This window comes from Barbatula barbatula (assembly GCF_947034865.1).
Source record: "Barbatula barbatula genome assembly, chromosome: 21".
NCBI lineage: Eukaryota > Metazoa > Chordata > Actinopteri > Cypriniformes > Nemacheilidae > Barbatula > Barbatula barbatula.
The window spans coordinates 1,406,153-1,423,355 of record NC_136784.1 but is presented as its reverse complement, the minus strand read 5'-3'; the positions used below and the strand labels follow the sequence as shown (position 1 = coordinate 1,423,355).

Genomic DNA, 17,203 nt, shown 5'->3' with positions numbered 1-17,203 from the left:
ACTATCGTGTTGATTTGGCTTAACAAAGTTCGCAGCAATGTAAAGAGGATCTGTTATATCACCTATATATTACATTATTGTATCTTCGTCTAAAAAACACCTATATTTGCCGGCCAGAAATGCTCCTTTTCCATACAGTTTTATACGACCGGAAATCATCTTGTGAAACCAGTGAATATGATAGCGTACAGATTAATCGTACATTTTTGTTCCTCCACTCCTAAAATTGCTGGGTTATTTTCAAGTGTGTAGTTCTTTGTTGCAGGTTTTAGAAACATGCAATATCCACTTACAACTAAAGTGCACTTCCAACAATTACTTCGTTTTTTCAAAGCATTAAAGAAGAGCCGAGGGAACTGTTGTCATGTTTAGGTACAACAAGGCTAGTTTTGTGGGAGTATCGTATAGTTCATTATGACTTAAATGATTTCATTTTGGTGCAGATTATGAACTGGAGTTGGTAGCACTCAAAACCCAATACGAGGAGACACTTAGAAAGTTAAACAGACTAAACGGTAAGTGTTGAGTATGTCAGATCTGACCTTTATACATACATGAATGCACGATTGAATTGTATTGTGTCCTCTTTCTCTATAGTGAGCACAGGTTGTGCACTTTGTGCCGTTAACTGGATTCATTTCGGAGGAAAATGTTATTACTTTTCTTCTGTAAATATGAACTGGACACGGAGTCGAGATCACTGTGTGACTCTGGGGGGACACCTGGTCATAATAAACAACAAAGCAGAGCAGGTGATCAAAAAACTTACTCATCTTCAAGTTGTTACAAACCCGTATAAATGTCTTTGTTCAGTTGAACATACAGATAGATGTTCTTGGAAATCATTTACTGCCATAGGAGAAAAAAATGATTGTATTTCTTTTCTGTTAAAACACAAAAATGAGATTTTATTTTTTTTGAGTGTTCAACAGACTTTTTTGGGTGAACTGTCCCTTTAATGATTACATATCTTTATATCTGACATAAGCATAATATTCAATCCTCTGATCTGATCACCAGGATTTTCTGACATCTAATGTTAAAATCACTCACTGGATTGGACTCAATGACATAGACATTGAAGGACGATGGGTTTGGGTGAATAACCAGCAACTCAATGACTCAATAGAGTAGGAGTTATTATTTTTGACAATATAAGTTAAACATGAGGCTGTTTCTCCAAGCAGGTAAATGTTTTGTTTTCTTCTCTCTGTAGATTCTGGATCAAGCGGGAGAATAATGTCAGAGAGCCAGATAACTGGACTAAAGATCATCCGGCTGGTGAGGACTGTGCTAGTCTGGGACACCCGATGGGAGAAACTGATTTCTGGACTGATGCTTTCTGCTTTCAAGAGAAAAGATTTGTGTGTGAAGCTCCAGCCTCCGTTTAATTCTGTGAGAGCTATGTTGAAGCTCTCCTAAAGCACACCTTACTGTAAGTACACTGGGCTTTAAACTGTAGCACATTGAGAAGGTGAACAATAAACCTACATCACAAGAGCCTGTTTCTGCTGTATTCTTTCTAAATATAGAAAATCACTTCATCTTTCAGATTAGGATCAGAAAAAATCTAAAATAAAGCATGCCAAAACCAATCCAATGTGTGTACGTTCAAAAACAACACAGACCAATGTAAGGACATATAAAATAAATTTTATTATCCATTTTTCTGAATTTCTAAACTGTAGTGGCTTCTATATAGACACCATTTTAGGGAAAGAATGTCTGACACTGACGCAACATTACAACTGTATGCATGTGTCCGAACTTCAATATATAATTATTGTATGGAAAAAAACAAAAAAAGGAAAAAAGAATGCTAATCGAGTCTCTCTTAAGTTTGTTAACACTCATAAAAATGTGGCCTGGGGGAGAGAGAGAGAGAGAGAGATACGGTCAGTGAGTCTGTTCAGGGCTGAGCTCCAGCGGCAGCAGGAAGCTGAGCAGCGAGAGCGCTGGGGGACGAGATGACAGGAGAACCTGCGATGTTAGCCATCGGCTGGGCTGAAGACATGGATGTGACGCCTCCTACAGACCAAAGAGTGAGATTTCAGAACGGAGGTATCGACGGGTGGACTGAGATGAAGAGTGGGTGATACTGGAGTCAGAAGTTTACCTGTGATCATACTGGATGTGCTGACTGGAGTGGAACCAGTGGACAGTCCTGACGTGGAGCCCATCCTCGCCTGATCCTTCACTATGGGATCTGACAAATCACACGAACCCAGATGAACTTCATAAATCTATGGAAACCTGCGCTTTGTTATTGAATGCATCTTAAATACAAAAAAGCAAGGGGTCATGTCCCGTTATCACTTATTGTCAATGTTTGAATGGGTGTGGCTATGCAAACTAAGACAGACACTCACAGAAATACGGGTGTTCCATCGCCTCTCGGGCAGTGAGGCGAGCTTGGTGGTCATAGCGCAATAGTTTGTCTAGGAAATCCAGCGCTTCTGTGCTGACCAGATGCTGGTTCTCACTGTGGACAAAACGCTCCCACCTTTTCCGGGAATGTCTGGATACAGAGATGATTTTGGAAAATCAGTAAAAGAAAAATCACAAATGTGACCACATACATGCAGGGCCGACCCAAACCTTTACAGGGCCCTAAGCAGAAGTTTTTTGGGGGGTCCCCTGTTCCCTAAATACAACCCAATTCTATTAGTTTGGGATGAAGGAATGTAATAAAAACAAAAACTTAATTTTTTCATTTATTTACTTTAATTTTTTTATTTCTATTATTTATTGTTAAATGCACTTAACTATTTGCAAAGATTTTATTTAAAAATGATTTTATATTTATTTTATATTACCCACAACCATTAAACACTCTTTTAAAGAGTCCTTTGTGAGGATAAACATTTTTTCCTTTTTTTTATTTAGATTAATTTTTTTTATTTAGATTAATTTAATTAATTTACAATATTCACACACAATTATATACACAATCACATATTGTTCATCAGAATTTTGTCATTTGCATCAATGAATACTATCAGATGTTCAGCATTTCTATCGTTATACACTAAACAGTTGTCAAATATTGAATGTTTTTAGTCACTTACAGTATCTTGTGTGTTGAAAGATACTCTTTCAACTTTTAAACAGAAGTGTCTTGTTGAACAGCTAAAGACGTGACAGTAGCTCAGTCTTCTTCGATTTGATTGGTCACTGCTCGGCTCTGTAACCAGTAACTCCTGCCTCCTTTCATTTGATTGGCCACCTCGCTTATTTTGATATTGCAATGTTACATTTAGTCAGTAATCTCACAAATTTTTACACACACCACAGAAACAATTGTGGGTACGGGCCTACGTGAGTCGATGGATGTGTGTCGTGAATATATCACAAAAAAGCTGTAACTTCATGCACTCTTGGGGGCCCCCAGTGGCGGCGAGGCCCTAAGCAACAGCTACGTTCGTTTATAGGGATGGCCGGCTCTACATACATGAACACAAAGAACCATTTACCTTCCCAAAATGTCATTGAACCGTGGATCGAGCTCAATGTTGTATTTGTCGATGTAGTCATAAAGGTCCTCTGTACCCAGGACTTTGGCAATACGTACAAGCTGAAACAAGACAGTGTTCATGTGAGACAGCAGGGGGCAGCAGCGTCTCACAGACTGCAGGGTAAACTCGCTCAGCATTGATCCCTATCAAGATAACCATCAGTTCAGATAGCTTAAAAGCAAAAGCTCTCACCTGATCATAGTTATCGTGTCCGTGGAAGAATGGCTCTTTCCGGAAGATCATGCTGGCCAACATGCAGCCGAGACTCCACATGTCTAAACTGTAGTCATACATCTGGAGATAAAACCAACATTTGACTTCAGGACAAATGACACAAACAAGTCAAGAAGTTAAATGGAACTAGGTTAGTTGAAAGTTTTTCTTTAGTCTATTGTTTGAGTCATCTGATTCTCACCTGATAGTCCACCAGCAGTTCAGGTCCTTTGAAGTATCGAGACGCCACCCTGACGTTGTACTCTTGACTGGGGTGATAGAACTCTGCTAAGCCCCAGTCTATCAGACGAAGCTAAACCACAAACAGAAATACAAATACGTGGGATTAATTCAGTGTATTAATGTGGAAGAAGTCCGGGTGCTCCTACAGCAACAAACAATGCTGCTTTTTATAACTACTGCAAAAACACAGTTTTTTTAAAGGTACTTGTGTCAACCGGCTCCTCAACCAACCAGGCGGTAACATGCAGGCGTAGGCTACAGCTTGACCAATGATACGCAGCGATGGGTGGGGGGCAGTACCTTTCTGTGTTCATGGTCAATCATTACGTTGTGTGGCTTCACATCTCTGTGCATGATGCCCATACTGTGGCAGTAGTCCAAAGCCTGAGAGAGACAAAAAAAGATCATTATAAAGAGTATGGGAGAGAAATAACCGTAATACTTCAATGTAAAAGATTATTATAAAAGATTATTTATTAATAAATTGTGAATGATTGTTAAGTACAAATAGGCAGTTTTCACATTTTGTTTTTTGACCGTATATTCAAACACAATGTGCCATCATCATGTGCAAGGTATCTTTTCTTTCAGAAAACAAATGTCTTTTAATAAATTAAGGATATTGACCATTACTGTGTGTTGGTACAAAAAATATATATAAATAATTTGTTGCCGATTTTTATTTAGAAATGTTCAAAAAACTAAAGAACGAAAGAATCTAGCACTTGAAAAATATACTGTAGTCTATGCATAAAAGGGTTTTTAGTCTGAGACGACACATCTGGGTTAAACGAGTTAAGGCCAAATACAGAAACAGACCTGCACCGAGTTTGAAAAGATATCAGACTTCTTACCTTAAGGATCTCGTACATGTAGAACCGAATGTCATAGTCTGATAGTGTTTGATACAATTGCTTCAAAACAAAAGAAAAAGAGGTTGAGCTGAAATGATAATGTTTGTTGCATTTAATCTTTTAAATAAGTCAGTAACTATTTCTACCTTAAAGTCTGTGTTGTTCACATGTTCAAAAACCAGCGCTGGGGTTCGAGACTTCACAGGGAAACACAAGAGAAGTCAATTAGACGGCGTGCTAAATATAAAATAGAAGACACATGAAAGTATGTTTACTGACCACAGGGTCCTTGACTATGTCTAGAAGTGTGATGATGTTGGGGCCGCCTCTCAAATTCTCCAAAATTTTTATTTCTCGCTTGATTTTCTTCTTCTTTACTGGCTGCACACAGAATAGAGATAAAACACAAAATCATTAAATCACAATGCAAAGCATCAACTGCCAAGTAGACAATATCCTCACTGGTTAATTTTACATTGGATCCCATCAAAGATGTCAGAACATTTTGATGAAAAATGATGAAAATAATCATTTCTTGGTATGTCGTGAACCGATGAATCCAGTTCTAAGAAACTACACAACAACTTCCATCCCCACAAATTCCTAGAACATCTGACTGAGGTTATCTGACCCGACTGCGTCTAGACTCATTTCTACAGCTTCATCCCTTATGTCTCCAGCTACGGGAAGTTCATTATACAGGGCTGGTTACATTACAGGACAGCGGCACTAATCTTCCAAACTATTTATCACTTTGTTTGAAAAGAAGCCCTCAGCTGGTGAAGTGTTATCGGGAGAATCTAGAGCGCTCTCTGATTAAGAGCAGGAACTGGTCAGGCGCCTGCGGATCTGAACACCCGCCAGCAGGTTCTGGTGTGGATACTATTCCCGCTGTCTGCCACAACACATACAAGCTGATCTCTTTTTGTCAAAGAAAATGAGAACCAGAATGAGACATGAAGTCTAACGCTCTTCACCTTGAGTATTTTGACGACTACTTTTTCGTTATTTGTTATGTTGATGGCTTCGAACACCTCGCTGTATTTTCCTCGGCCGAGCTTTCGCACCAACTGATAATCATCTTGATTCCTGTAAACGAAGAGCATCAGAAACATTGACTTACTTCGCTATCATGTCAATGCCTGGAAACCGCTTCATCAAACACTCAAAGCCGACCGCAGTAACAGTTATTAAGAGATCTGAATTGAGTGCAGTGCATTGTGGGATACTGCTACCTTCACTGTGCATGTATTCTTTCATATTTATGAGTTAACAATATTATCACATTTTAAGTCTCTTTGTGACCTGTCGTTTCACACTCACCCCCACTCTACGACGTGAGATTCATAGTCCCAGTATTCACGTGGTCTCTGTGTGTTGACGTCTGGATAAACGCGAGATCGACTCGTGACAGGGCTGGACATGATGCGCACGTGTCACGTCTCACGTCAGGGCTGTGATCACACAAGAAAAGAATCAATACAGGACTGAGCTGTCAGAACAACAGACAACGATAACCATCGAACCGCACCGCAATAAAAGCCTCAGGGCCTTAACACCTTAAGCTCTGGAGCTATTGGAGGGATTTTGCCTTCCCAAATTGAAAAGCTTCCCATACCCCACATGCATTTTACAGAAAACCTTTTGAAATAACATAATAAACTGCTGTAAGTGAGAAATATTATTACATACGTTGTGTGTCCTATAATGAACCACCTTAATACAAGCTTTTTTTTGTAAACCCTGTCTCTGAAAGTGAATTACTCAGGTCTTGTGAGTCCTATCAAACTGCACACTGTTTTGATTGTTACCAGCATACGGCGGCAGACACTAGAAAAAAATATTTTGTCTTTATCATGTAGTATCCAAGAATTATTCTAATTCAACCGAAGGGTGGGAAATAACCCTTTTGTGTAATTCAAGTCACCAAGTTCCTACCTGCCAAAAGTGCTAAAACAAGATACTACATGGCGTATTACAACGATTATTTTGATAATCGATTAGTTCCGTGATTATTTTTCCGATTAAACGGATAAAAAGTGTAATTAGATCTTTTGATTATAATAACTAAATCAGAGATGGGAAAAGTATATAAAACTGAACTTATTTGCATTCTCCCGATATGTTGTGGAGTTGATTCACGTGAGTCATATTAGAAGAAGCCGACAATAGTCTCTCCCAAATGTGAGACGCATGCACAGAGAGAGACGTTGGACTTTAAAACTGTGCAACTCGCGCTGCCCAGAGAGACACGTTTCTTAAAAACAACGCAGCTCGGGCTGCACAGAGAGACACGTTTCTTAAAAACAACGCAGCTCGGGCTGCACAGAGAGGCGTGTGCACGGAGAGACACGTCTGACTATTATAAAAGGGTCTTAATTTATAACTGCGCAACCCACAGGTGACGTCACAGACCAACTCATCCATAATGAAATTCGTTCACAACTATTCTCATTACCTATTATTATTGATTTCACCGAATAGTTGTTGCAGCCCTGAACAGTACCACATATAGGGTTCTTGGATAACTACAGATCTTAGTATTTAAGTATTTCTCGATGACGTCCAGGTCCACAGAGCTTTAAACCCATGACCTGATCTGCATGTGGTAGAGAATGAAAGTGAAGAAGACTGTATGACCGAGACGTTGGGCTTTACGGACCCCTGACTCTCTGATAAATTGGACCTAGGTGCTTAAACACTGGCCAGAAAAGTTGTAATCTAAGCTCAAGCAGAGCGAGGAAGAGAAGACCATGCACTCCAAAAATGCCAGCACATTCTTTCAGGGTTGAAATGCACACAAACACGATTTATGAATATCTTCACAACTGAACTGCAAGCTACACGATGCTACTAAAGTTAAGAGGGTACGTAGAATCAGGTCACAAAAATCCATCCATAATGGATCATTTTTATGCTGGACATGATTTTGGTTCGAGCATAGTTCCAGAGATTCCTGATAAAGAGAACAGCACTAAACCTGATATCACATGTTGCTTAAGTAACAGTGCTTGTATTCACTAAGAGTCAGAGCTGGAGTCAAATATTTGGGTTTAAGTACCCAAAAAGGGTCAACTAAAGCCAAAAACATCATAAGGTTTACCTTAAATAGTAAGAGCAGCCACTGAAATCTTGATGGTTTTATCGTTGTACTGGCAAGAGGGTGAAACACCACACCTGTAAAGCAACACAAAACAAGTAACATTAAAAATCATCAACAATGACGTCAGCTGGGATTAGTATAAATAAAACATGCTGTGTGCAGCCAAACCAAACCACTGACACTGAGGTCAGCATTTAAAACCCAATAACACACAACTATCAACACAGACGTTGTGTGATGTTTGACAGGTTTGTGTTTTATCAGAAGACACAAACAGTCATGTCACAGTCACGAGACTGCAATGTTAAATTGCCATCACATCATCCTTTAAGATTGTCCTACATTGATCCAGACATGTGCCATTTTCTCAATATTATTCAGTGCTGAAAACCCAAAGATTCCCCTGAAATATGTTGAAGCTCGGTTAGAGGCGGGACTACCTGTTTCAAGATCCAATGGCAGCTTCGTCTCTTTTTGCAATTGATGACATTTAAGCCAGAATTTATGTCATTTATACCCCTTTTCAATTAAAACCTGCATATGACTCTTTATTCAGTGGAATCCAAAAGAAGATACTTCAAGAAATGTCTCCGTGGTTTGGTGTCCATACAATGGAAGTCAATAAAGTTTAATGTTGGTTATCAACATTCTTCAAAATATCTTCTTTTGCGTTCTGCAGAAGAAAGTCAGTAATCCAGGTTTGGAATAAAATTATTTCATTTGAACTCAATCATTAGTTATAAGTGATGTCGGGAGCCTGTTGTAAGTAATATAACAAGATATGTTGTTACAGTACAATATTAAATGCACCCTTGACATATGTCCTATTACTAAATATGGATATACTCCAGTGTTTACAGTTATTGATACCAACCCACATATTCAAACAAACACTAGTGAAAGGAAACCAGAAGAGCACAAACTGTGTGTCAAAACTTTGACCACCAAAAATATATATATTTATGCATTTCTATCTACATCAGGGGTTGTCAAAGCGGGGTCTGCAAACCAGAGACCACCAGAATAAACGTGGCCAAGAAATAATGCTTTTTTATATATATTAAAAAGTGCTTATTTTCACATGGACATTCGCACTAATACAATAACAATATTGTGTTGATTATTCCCACCAACATTAACTCTGGGTCGACAACACAAACTCTTCTTTAATTGAGAACCACAGGAAACTCAATTGCTGGTTTTATGAAGATGCTTGCAAACAAATCCAAGACTAAATAAAGACGCTGTTTTCTCTCATATAGATGGTAGTTTGGGATTCAAAAAGAAGTCAGATAGCAACATGAAAGAATACAAAAATTTAACAAACCTTTAAATTCAGTGATGGTTTCCCCAGAATAAACACCTTCACTACCATGAAGATTCAAATGTATAGCTTGTACAATTGAACCTTTTACTGTCCTTTCAGTATTTCATCCAAATGTCCTATAAACCCATATTCCCCCTTTAAACATCCCACTGAAATATACCACCTATACACACCATTCCCAACTTTTATAAACATCATAGGCGGTCTGAATAAATACTGATTTCATTATTTCGATTTACTTCTAATCCTAGTGATGAAGACATTAAATAGAATAAATATCACAAGATCAGTCTGAAGTCTTTAACTCTCATTCAGATCTGAATGGGCAGCATCAGTTGGCAGCTAAACTAAAAACCTCGCTCAATTTAAAACATTAAGCTTATTTATTTCATTAATAAACCTTCACTCAAGCATATATAAAAACATAATATAAACATCAAACACAATAAAATACCCAGCGAATCGTCGAGTTAATCTTTATATTATTAGCACATCACGTTAGCCTATAGCTATGCTAACATTTGACATCTACAGAATAAACGCATTATAAAAACACAACGAGGTAGAAAACACAAAATAAAAATACCACGCCGTCCATATAATAATTCATAGATTCTATACCGGGTAGAAATTCGTGTTTTATGGCTTAAATTGTAGAAATAAAATGCGGTTTGGATTACCTCTCTGCTCTCTGTTAATATGGCGGCGGCGGAGTTAGCGCGAGGAGACGCGACGCTCCTCCAGTCCTGCAGGGGGCGCGAAACCACGGCGCGCTCGCTCAAACTGACTTCCACACAAAGACGCTCCGATTTCTAGACATCCCGCTGTCAGTCGAAGCCACGCTCTGATCAGAGATGTTCTTATACGGGGAGACGGAAGGAAAAAGTAGGAAAAAGTGGCACGGCTAACATGGATCACGTGAGGCACCCTCAACCAATCGGATAGGGGCAGGAGTTCAGTTTTACGGCAGTCGGTAACAGTTTACGTTGCACAGTTTCGCTTGGATTTGTTTGTTTAATAAATAGAGATATTTATCCTTCCTTAGAATTTCTTAGATATATGTTTAATATTGGTCATAATAGTTGAACGTTTTTTATTCATAAATTGAAACAACAGCACATATTTTTGATTGTCAATACAGTTTGTATGAGTCATCCAAAGAATGGAATTGACCTGTAGGCTTTTTCCGAAAATATGAAATAGTCACACTTTGGATTTTTGTTAAATAATGTCTTTATTTTGGAGAAATGATATATTCATAAGTGCCTTAAAACAAAACCGTTGTTTTTGATTTTTCAAAAATGATTTGGGATTTACTGTAAATCTTTAAGTCAAATTAAATTCAAAGTTGAAAGCAAACTATTTAAATTTGTTGAAGATTTTGAGCTTTTAGAAGACCCCGGTGTTTTGTATGTTAATTGTTTTTCCTAACCTTTTATTCTTATTTTATTTATTTATTTTCGCTCTGTATTTCACTCTGTTCTTGTGTGGTTCTTCATGTGGTATTTTTGTATGAAATTCCTTATTGTGTCTATGTTTCTGAAGCAGAGTAAAAATAAATTAAATGAAAAATGTGTACAAGAAAATAGTTCAGTTGGTTATCCGTCTTAGTTTAAAATAGATCACATGGCCGTAATTGGAAATTCGATTTAATTGTTTAAATCTAGAACCATACCTTTTTTTTATTTATTTGTTTAATAAATATTTTATTATTTATTGTTTACCTTAAATTGCATTGCCACGATCAACGCAACAGTCAAGTTATTACATATCAAATGTATTTATTGAAACATAAACATTTTATTCAAAAACAAATATGCAAATACAATATTTGACATTCCTCGTGTCCTTTTTTCATAAAATGGCATCAGCATTATATGCATGCATGCAGTTTTAGTTATTATAGCTTTCCTGTATCTCAGTGGTAAGAGCATTGCGTTAACAGTGCAATGTTGTGGGTTCCATCCTATGTATAAATGTATAGGATAATGCAATGAAAGTTGCCTTGGATAAAAGCGTCTGCCAAATGCATGAATGTAAATGTTATTACAGTAGAAGTTTTCTCAGAACTGCTGAAACCTGAAGGCCATCGTTCAATATCACCATTAAATCTATGATAATGCCGTAAGTGAGTCCTGCCTGTCGCAACACCCAGCCTTCTCTTAAGAAATAACATTTTTATCATCGTAAAAACTACATATCGTTCCCGACCAAAGTTTTGTTTGGTGTGAAACACGTTGGACAATAATGGACAGGCAGTCGATTCCTTAAATGAACAGCTGTTTCCTCCCACAGCGATTTATTCAGTGAAGCCAAGCTTCTCTTCGTTGACATCCATTAAAAAATGCCTCTGGTCTCTGGTATAAATTTAGCCCAAAATGTTGCTTTAACAATCTGACTGAAAATGTAGTTTCATGCTAGACAAGAATGTTGGCATTGCCAGTCAGTAGGTCATGTGGGTTCAACGTGATTGAATGACTGAATGAATGGGATGCCAGGTTGATGGTCCTTTATTTGACAGAAATATTCTTTGGTATCAGCTCCTCAACATTAATTAAAATGCCAGATACAAATACCTGAAGTGTGACACTCTAGAACTCAATGTTAGCAGCTTATGAAGCTTATTAAATGGCCTGTCTGTCAAAGTAATAAAGAAATGGGCCAATTTATCTGATTTATCCATATTTGCCCATTGTAATCCAATTTAATGTGGACTTGCACTTCAGAAAGACAACCGATGGAAGAAACAATGACAGTAAATCTCATTGTAAATACCAGAGATTTCACTAAATGCAAGCCCCTCTGTCCGACTCATTATTTTAAATATCATTTACGATATGTTAAATTCACCATTTTACATCTGATCAGTTATTATAACCCCCCAAAACAAAGAAAACATGTGTTTTCACGATACCCACATTTTATTCAGACCGTCCAGTGGTTTACATTTACATTTACATTTACATTTAGTCATTTAGCAGACGCTTTTATCCAAAGCGACTTACAGATGAGGAAACATTGGAAGCAATTATAACAACATAGGCAACAAAATACATAAGTGCATCAAACTAGTCCATTAAAGCCTAGCACAGTATAAAAAGCTAAGAATAGTGAGGTTAGTAAGTGTTTGTGTTTTTTTTTTTTTTTTTTTTTTTTAGAAGGAAAGGGAAGAGAATTAGGAAAAATCAATCAGCGACGTGTTGACGGAAGAGATGCGTTTTTAGGCGTTTTTTAAAGATGGCAACCGAGTCTGCTGATCTTGTAGCAGCTGGTAGATCGTTCCACCAATGTGGAACAGATCCAGAGAAGGTACGGGAGAGTGACTTTTTTCCTTTTTGGGATGGTACCACTAGTCGTTGTTCCTTTGCAGACCGCAGTGATCTGGCAGGAACATAGATCTGCATTAGCGAGTGGAGATACGATGGTGCAGATCCGGTGTTGGTCTTGTAGGCCAGGAGCAAAGCTTTGAACTCTATGCGGGCGGCAACAGGGAGCCAGTGTAACCTGATGAAGAGCGGAGTTACATGCGCTCTCTTCGGTTCATTGAAGACCACTCTTGCCGCCGCATTCTGGATCATCTGGAGAGGTTTGATTGTGCAAGCAGGAAGTCCAGCCAGAAGCGCATTGCAATAATCCAGTTTGGACAGGACAAGAGCCTGGACTAGGACTTGCGTAGAGTGCTCCGATAGGAAAGGTCTAATTTTCCTAATGTTGTAGAGGATGAATCTACAGGACCGGGTGGTGCTGGCAACATGACTTGTGAGGTTAAGCCGATCATCGATTACCACTCCCAGGTTTCTGGCTGTGCTGGACGGTGTAATCGTTGATGAGCCTAGTTGAATGGTAAGGTTGTGGTGAATCTTTGGGTTGGCCGGGATCACAAGCAGTTCCGTTTTTGCAAGGTTTAGCTGCAGATGATGATCCTTCATCCAAAGCGAGATGTCACTCAGGCATGCCGCGATGCGAGCAGCGACCGTCGGATCGTCCGGTTGAAATGACAAGTAGAGTTGTGTGTCGTCGGCATAGCAGTGATAGGAGAAGCCATGCTTCTGAATGACCGAGCCGAGGGATGTCATGTAAATGGAGAAGAGTAGCGGTCCAAGCACTGAGCCCTGTGGCACCCCTGTGTTGAGCTGTTGGGACGCGGAGACCTCATCTCTCCAGGATACTCTGAATGACCTACCCGAGAGGTAGGACTCAAACCATTGCAACGCCATTCCAGAGACACCCATAGCACTGAGGGAAGCCAGGAGGATGTGATGATTGACAGTGTCAAAGGCAGCAGACAGATCCAGTAGGATGAGCACAGATGACATGGATGCTGCTTTTGCCAGTCTCAGGGCTTCGATGACGGAGAGCAGTGCAGTCTCTGTGGAATGACCGGTCTTGAACCCAGACTGATTGCTGTCCAGGAGGTTGTTTTGCATGAGAAAGGAGGAGAGCTGATTGAACACAACTCGCTCCAGGGCTTTGGCGATGAAGGGAAGAAGGGAGACAGGCCTGTAGTTTTCTAGAAGTGCAGGGTCCAGGGTGGGTTTCTTTAGAAGCGGTGTGATGCGGGCCTCTTTGAACGCTGTGGGAAATGTCCCAGTGGTGAGCGAGGAGTTGATGATGTGGGTCAGAGCAGGCACAACCGTTGGAGAGATGGCCTGTAGGAGATGGGTGGGGATGGGATCCAGTGGGCAGGTGGTAGGGTGGTTGGAGCCAATGACCTTTGAGACATCAGCTTCAGACAGAGTTGAAAAGGCAGGGAGCACACACGTGTCAGGGATGTGGGCGGGTTCGACAGATGGTGGCGTAGAGAACTGGCTGCTGATGGCAGTAGTTTTCTTTACGAAGAACGATGCAAAATCAGCAGCTGTTAACTCCGATGAAGGTGCAGGAGCAGGCGGACAGAGGAGAGCAGAGAAGGTTTTGAAGAGCGTTCGAGAGTCCGGAGAGTTGATGATCCTCGAGTGGTAGTAATCTGTTTTTGCAGAGGTGACATCTACAGAGAAAGAAGAGAGAAGAGATTGGTAGAGAGAGAGGTCAGCAGGGTCCTTTGACTTGCGCCATTTTCTCTCAGCTGACCGGAGGCTGGCGCGATGCTCACGCAGGACATCCGATAACCAGGGAGCCGACGGGGATGGACGGGCTGGTCCAGATGCAAGGGGGCATAGGTTGTCCAAGCAGGATGAAAGCGTGGAACACAGGGTGTCTGTGGCATTGTCTGTATCTAAAAGAGAGAGCTCATCAGAGGGGGGGAGTGCAGAGAAGACAGCAGAGGAAAAACAGGAGGGAGGGAGAGACCGCAGGTTGCGCCGGAAGGTGACCATCGGTAAGACATCTGCGATATCCGGAGCAGTGAGGTCGAGGTCAAGGGTGACGAAGAAGTGATCAGACGTGTGCAGCGGGGTGACCTGAGAGTGATGAGTGGAGCAGTACCTTGTGAAGATCAGATCTAGATGGTTTCCAGACTTGTGGGTTGCTGATGTGGAAACCTGCTCGAGGAGAAATGATGCGGTCAGGTTGACGAAGTCAGCGGCCTGTGGCTTTCCAATGTGGATGTTGAAGTCACCTAGTACCACCAGGGGAGTACCATCCTCAGGGAAGGATGAAAGAAGCACATCCAGCTCCTCCAAGAAATGTCCAAGCTGACCTGGGGGACGATATAGAACTACAAAATGACTTTTAACAGGGTGGGTGATAGTAACAGCATGAAACTCGAAGGAGGTGTTGTCACACATGGGTGTTAGCTGATTGAATTTCCAGTCTTTGGGGATGAGTAGACCGGTGCCTCCACCCCTTCCTGTGATGCGCGGGCTGTGGGAGAAAGTGTGGTTATGGGAGAGGGCAGCGGGAGTGGCAGAGTCCTCTGGTTTGATCCACGTTTCTGTAAGTGCTACAATGGAAAGACCAGAATGTTTAACAAAAGCTGTAATGAAATCAGCTTTGTTCACAGCAGATTGGCAGTTCCACAATCCTATTGGGAAAGTAGAAGGGGCAGTTGCTAGCAGTGAGACATTGTGAAGGTTATTAGCATTGCGTCGCCTTCGGCATGCGGCAGATGGTTTAGACGTAGAACATGTCTGAAGTACGAATCAGGACAGTCTTGGCGTTTAATACCTGTGAAAGTAACAGGTATCAAACTATTTGATAGAATGCAGAGTAATCGACCATATTATCAGTCTCATGTGATACTTTCTCTGTATTAAAATGTGATTCAATCCCATAAGCCGCTGAATAAATCCTGTCTGGTATGTGCTGGTCAAAGAGCGTCATTTTTCCACGATGATGGAAGGCAATGAAACTTATCTTGAAAATTATGACTTTATCAGGAGAGGTCACGGCTTTTTACCGACCGCACAAATCAAACAGCACTCGAATTTGTGTGATAGTTGCTTTATTGCAAAATAATTCTTCAATCTTCACGATACACAAGCCTTTTTCATACCTTTCATATTTATTCTATTTTAAATCTATTTGCAAACATACTGAACGAACACACAACCAAGAAAGGCCATTCGGCAGTGTTCGAGAATAAACAGAACTTTTCATCCAAAAGGTTTCACAATATATTAGTATTTAAATAAATAAGGATATTGTGACAATATAGTTTAAGAAATACAGGAGGATTATATGTTTTATGTAAAAATACCTTCAGGTTATGAGTAATTCTATCAAATGGGGACCTATTACTTCTTAATTGAATCGTGTGTTCATTAATGGCTCTGTTGCTGAAATCATGCCAACACACCTTGACAAACAAAGGTTTCCGAGTTCATACTAATCCTGACGGTCGAGTAACCCGAGCGAGGTGGTTTTCTCTAATGTAACGTGCCTTTTTTCTATCCCGAATGAGTACATTATGTACGGTCCCGTTCATTTCCAGCGGTCCCGTGTGCCCTCGGGCCCGTTTCACATACACATGTAAATCTGACCTTACCAGCTTTCAAAGCTTTCCCTCGGCAACGTGTTTCTTGAAAAGACAGCTAAGCGGCCGTAATGTGGCCTAGCGAGGGATCCTCAATGGTTAATTATCCATTTACGCTTTTAAAGGGAAAATTCCTTTTAGGGTGCAGACAGAGGAGTCCTTTGATAGCGGGCGAGGCTGCTCCGAAATACCACGGCGGAGGACATGTCAAATGTAACTCTATTACACAGGAACACTTTCTCCCATTATCAAAACTCTAACCCCGGTTCTGCTTCAGAGCGGCCCGTTCCATTTTACCACGAAAGGTAAAACCCAGATGGGCAGACTTCCTGTCTTGTCTAGAGACGGCCCGTTTCCATTGGCAGGAGCTTGGTCTGATAAAAGGAAAAATAGTCAACAGATTGAATGTCCACGGACGGACGAGTCCCTCGTTGGGACGTACAAGAGATTTTAGTCTCACGCTTTCACGTGTTTGTGAAATTCTCAGAGATCTTTGTCAGGCCATTGTTTGTTGAAATACTCGAGGCGTTATTTGTGTCATCGCGGCAGACTTACGTCATACCTCTCGAATTCCTCCCACGTCTAATCGTGACCTTCAGGTGAATTCCCGACCTTCTGGCAAGTCAACGTACCTCAAAACGACAGGTCATGCGCTCGGCCCAAGACGTTACCCGACACTGTTTTCCAGACTGTCTCTCTCTCAAAATTAATCTCGAGAAAAAGCAGGAATTTCCTGAACACGGATCTCACAGTCTTTCCTGCAGCGCTGAGCACTAATACCTCCATCAGCGGCGACTTTATCGCTGGCATCATGACAACAAGAGGCCAAAAAACAAGCGCCATTTCCCCAACACCAGGCTTTTTACTGAGGTAAACGTCTATTTATCGTGTGCCAGGCCGCTATTGCCTTACAGAGCAATTAGGATAACCTTTCCCTCCGAATACTGCCCTGAGACCCAGGGAATCCCCCCATTGAGTAAACCCACCATCGGACTGACGTGCACAGGTCAAAGACCACCTGAAGATCAGGTCAAC

General features: G+C 40.6%; 1 protein-coding gene across 2 annotated transcripts; it reads right to left on the bottom strand.

Annotated features, from left to right (window-relative positions):
• Nucleotides 1–1,632: 1,632 nt before the first annotated feature.
• On the bottom strand, nt 1,633–10,089 carry LOC306910580 (casein kinase II subunit alpha). Of its 2 annotated transcripts, none has more exons than XM_079485203.1 (14): nt 9,936–10,089; nt 7,929–8,002; nt 6,149–6,279; nt 5,803–5,914; nt 5,105–5,206; nt 4,972–5,022; nt 4,826–4,885; nt 4,272–4,355; nt 3,931–4,041; nt 3,708–3,809; nt 3,474–3,574; nt 2,370–2,518; nt 2,117–2,206; nt 1,633–2,028 (listed from the first exon to the last, which is right to left on the bottom strand). In XM_079485203.1, exons 3-14 carry the CDS (start codon nt 6,247–6,249, stop codon nt 1,910–1,912), a joined length of 1,182 nt encoding a protein of 393 aa, XP_079341329.1. In that variant the 5' UTR covers nt 6,250–6,279; nt 7,929–8,002; nt 9,936–10,089; the 3' UTR covers nt 1,633–1,909. The 2 variants fall into 2 exon arrangements, with proteins under 2 accessions (XP_079341329.1, XP_079341330.1); XM_079485204.1 differs by lacking the exon at nt 9,936–10,089 and adding an exon at nt 9,256–9,926 and having other exon boundaries at nt 1,635–2,028.
• Between the last annotated feature and the right edge of the window lie 7,114 nt (nt 10,090–17,203).

Coding starts and splice junctions, on each gene's coding strand:
- LOC306910580 (XM_079485203.1), bottom strand. CDS start 6,249: ATGTCCAGCCCTGTCACGAGTCGATCTCGCGTTTATCCAGACGTCAAC. Junction 3,810..3,930: donor AACTGCTGGTGGACTATCAG/GTGAGAATCAGA, acceptor TTTTATCTCCAG/ATGTATGACTACAGTTTAGA. Junction 2,029..2,116: donor CACATCCAGTATGATCACAG/GTAAACTTCTGA, acceptor TTTGGTCTGTAG/GAGGCGTCACATCCATGTCT.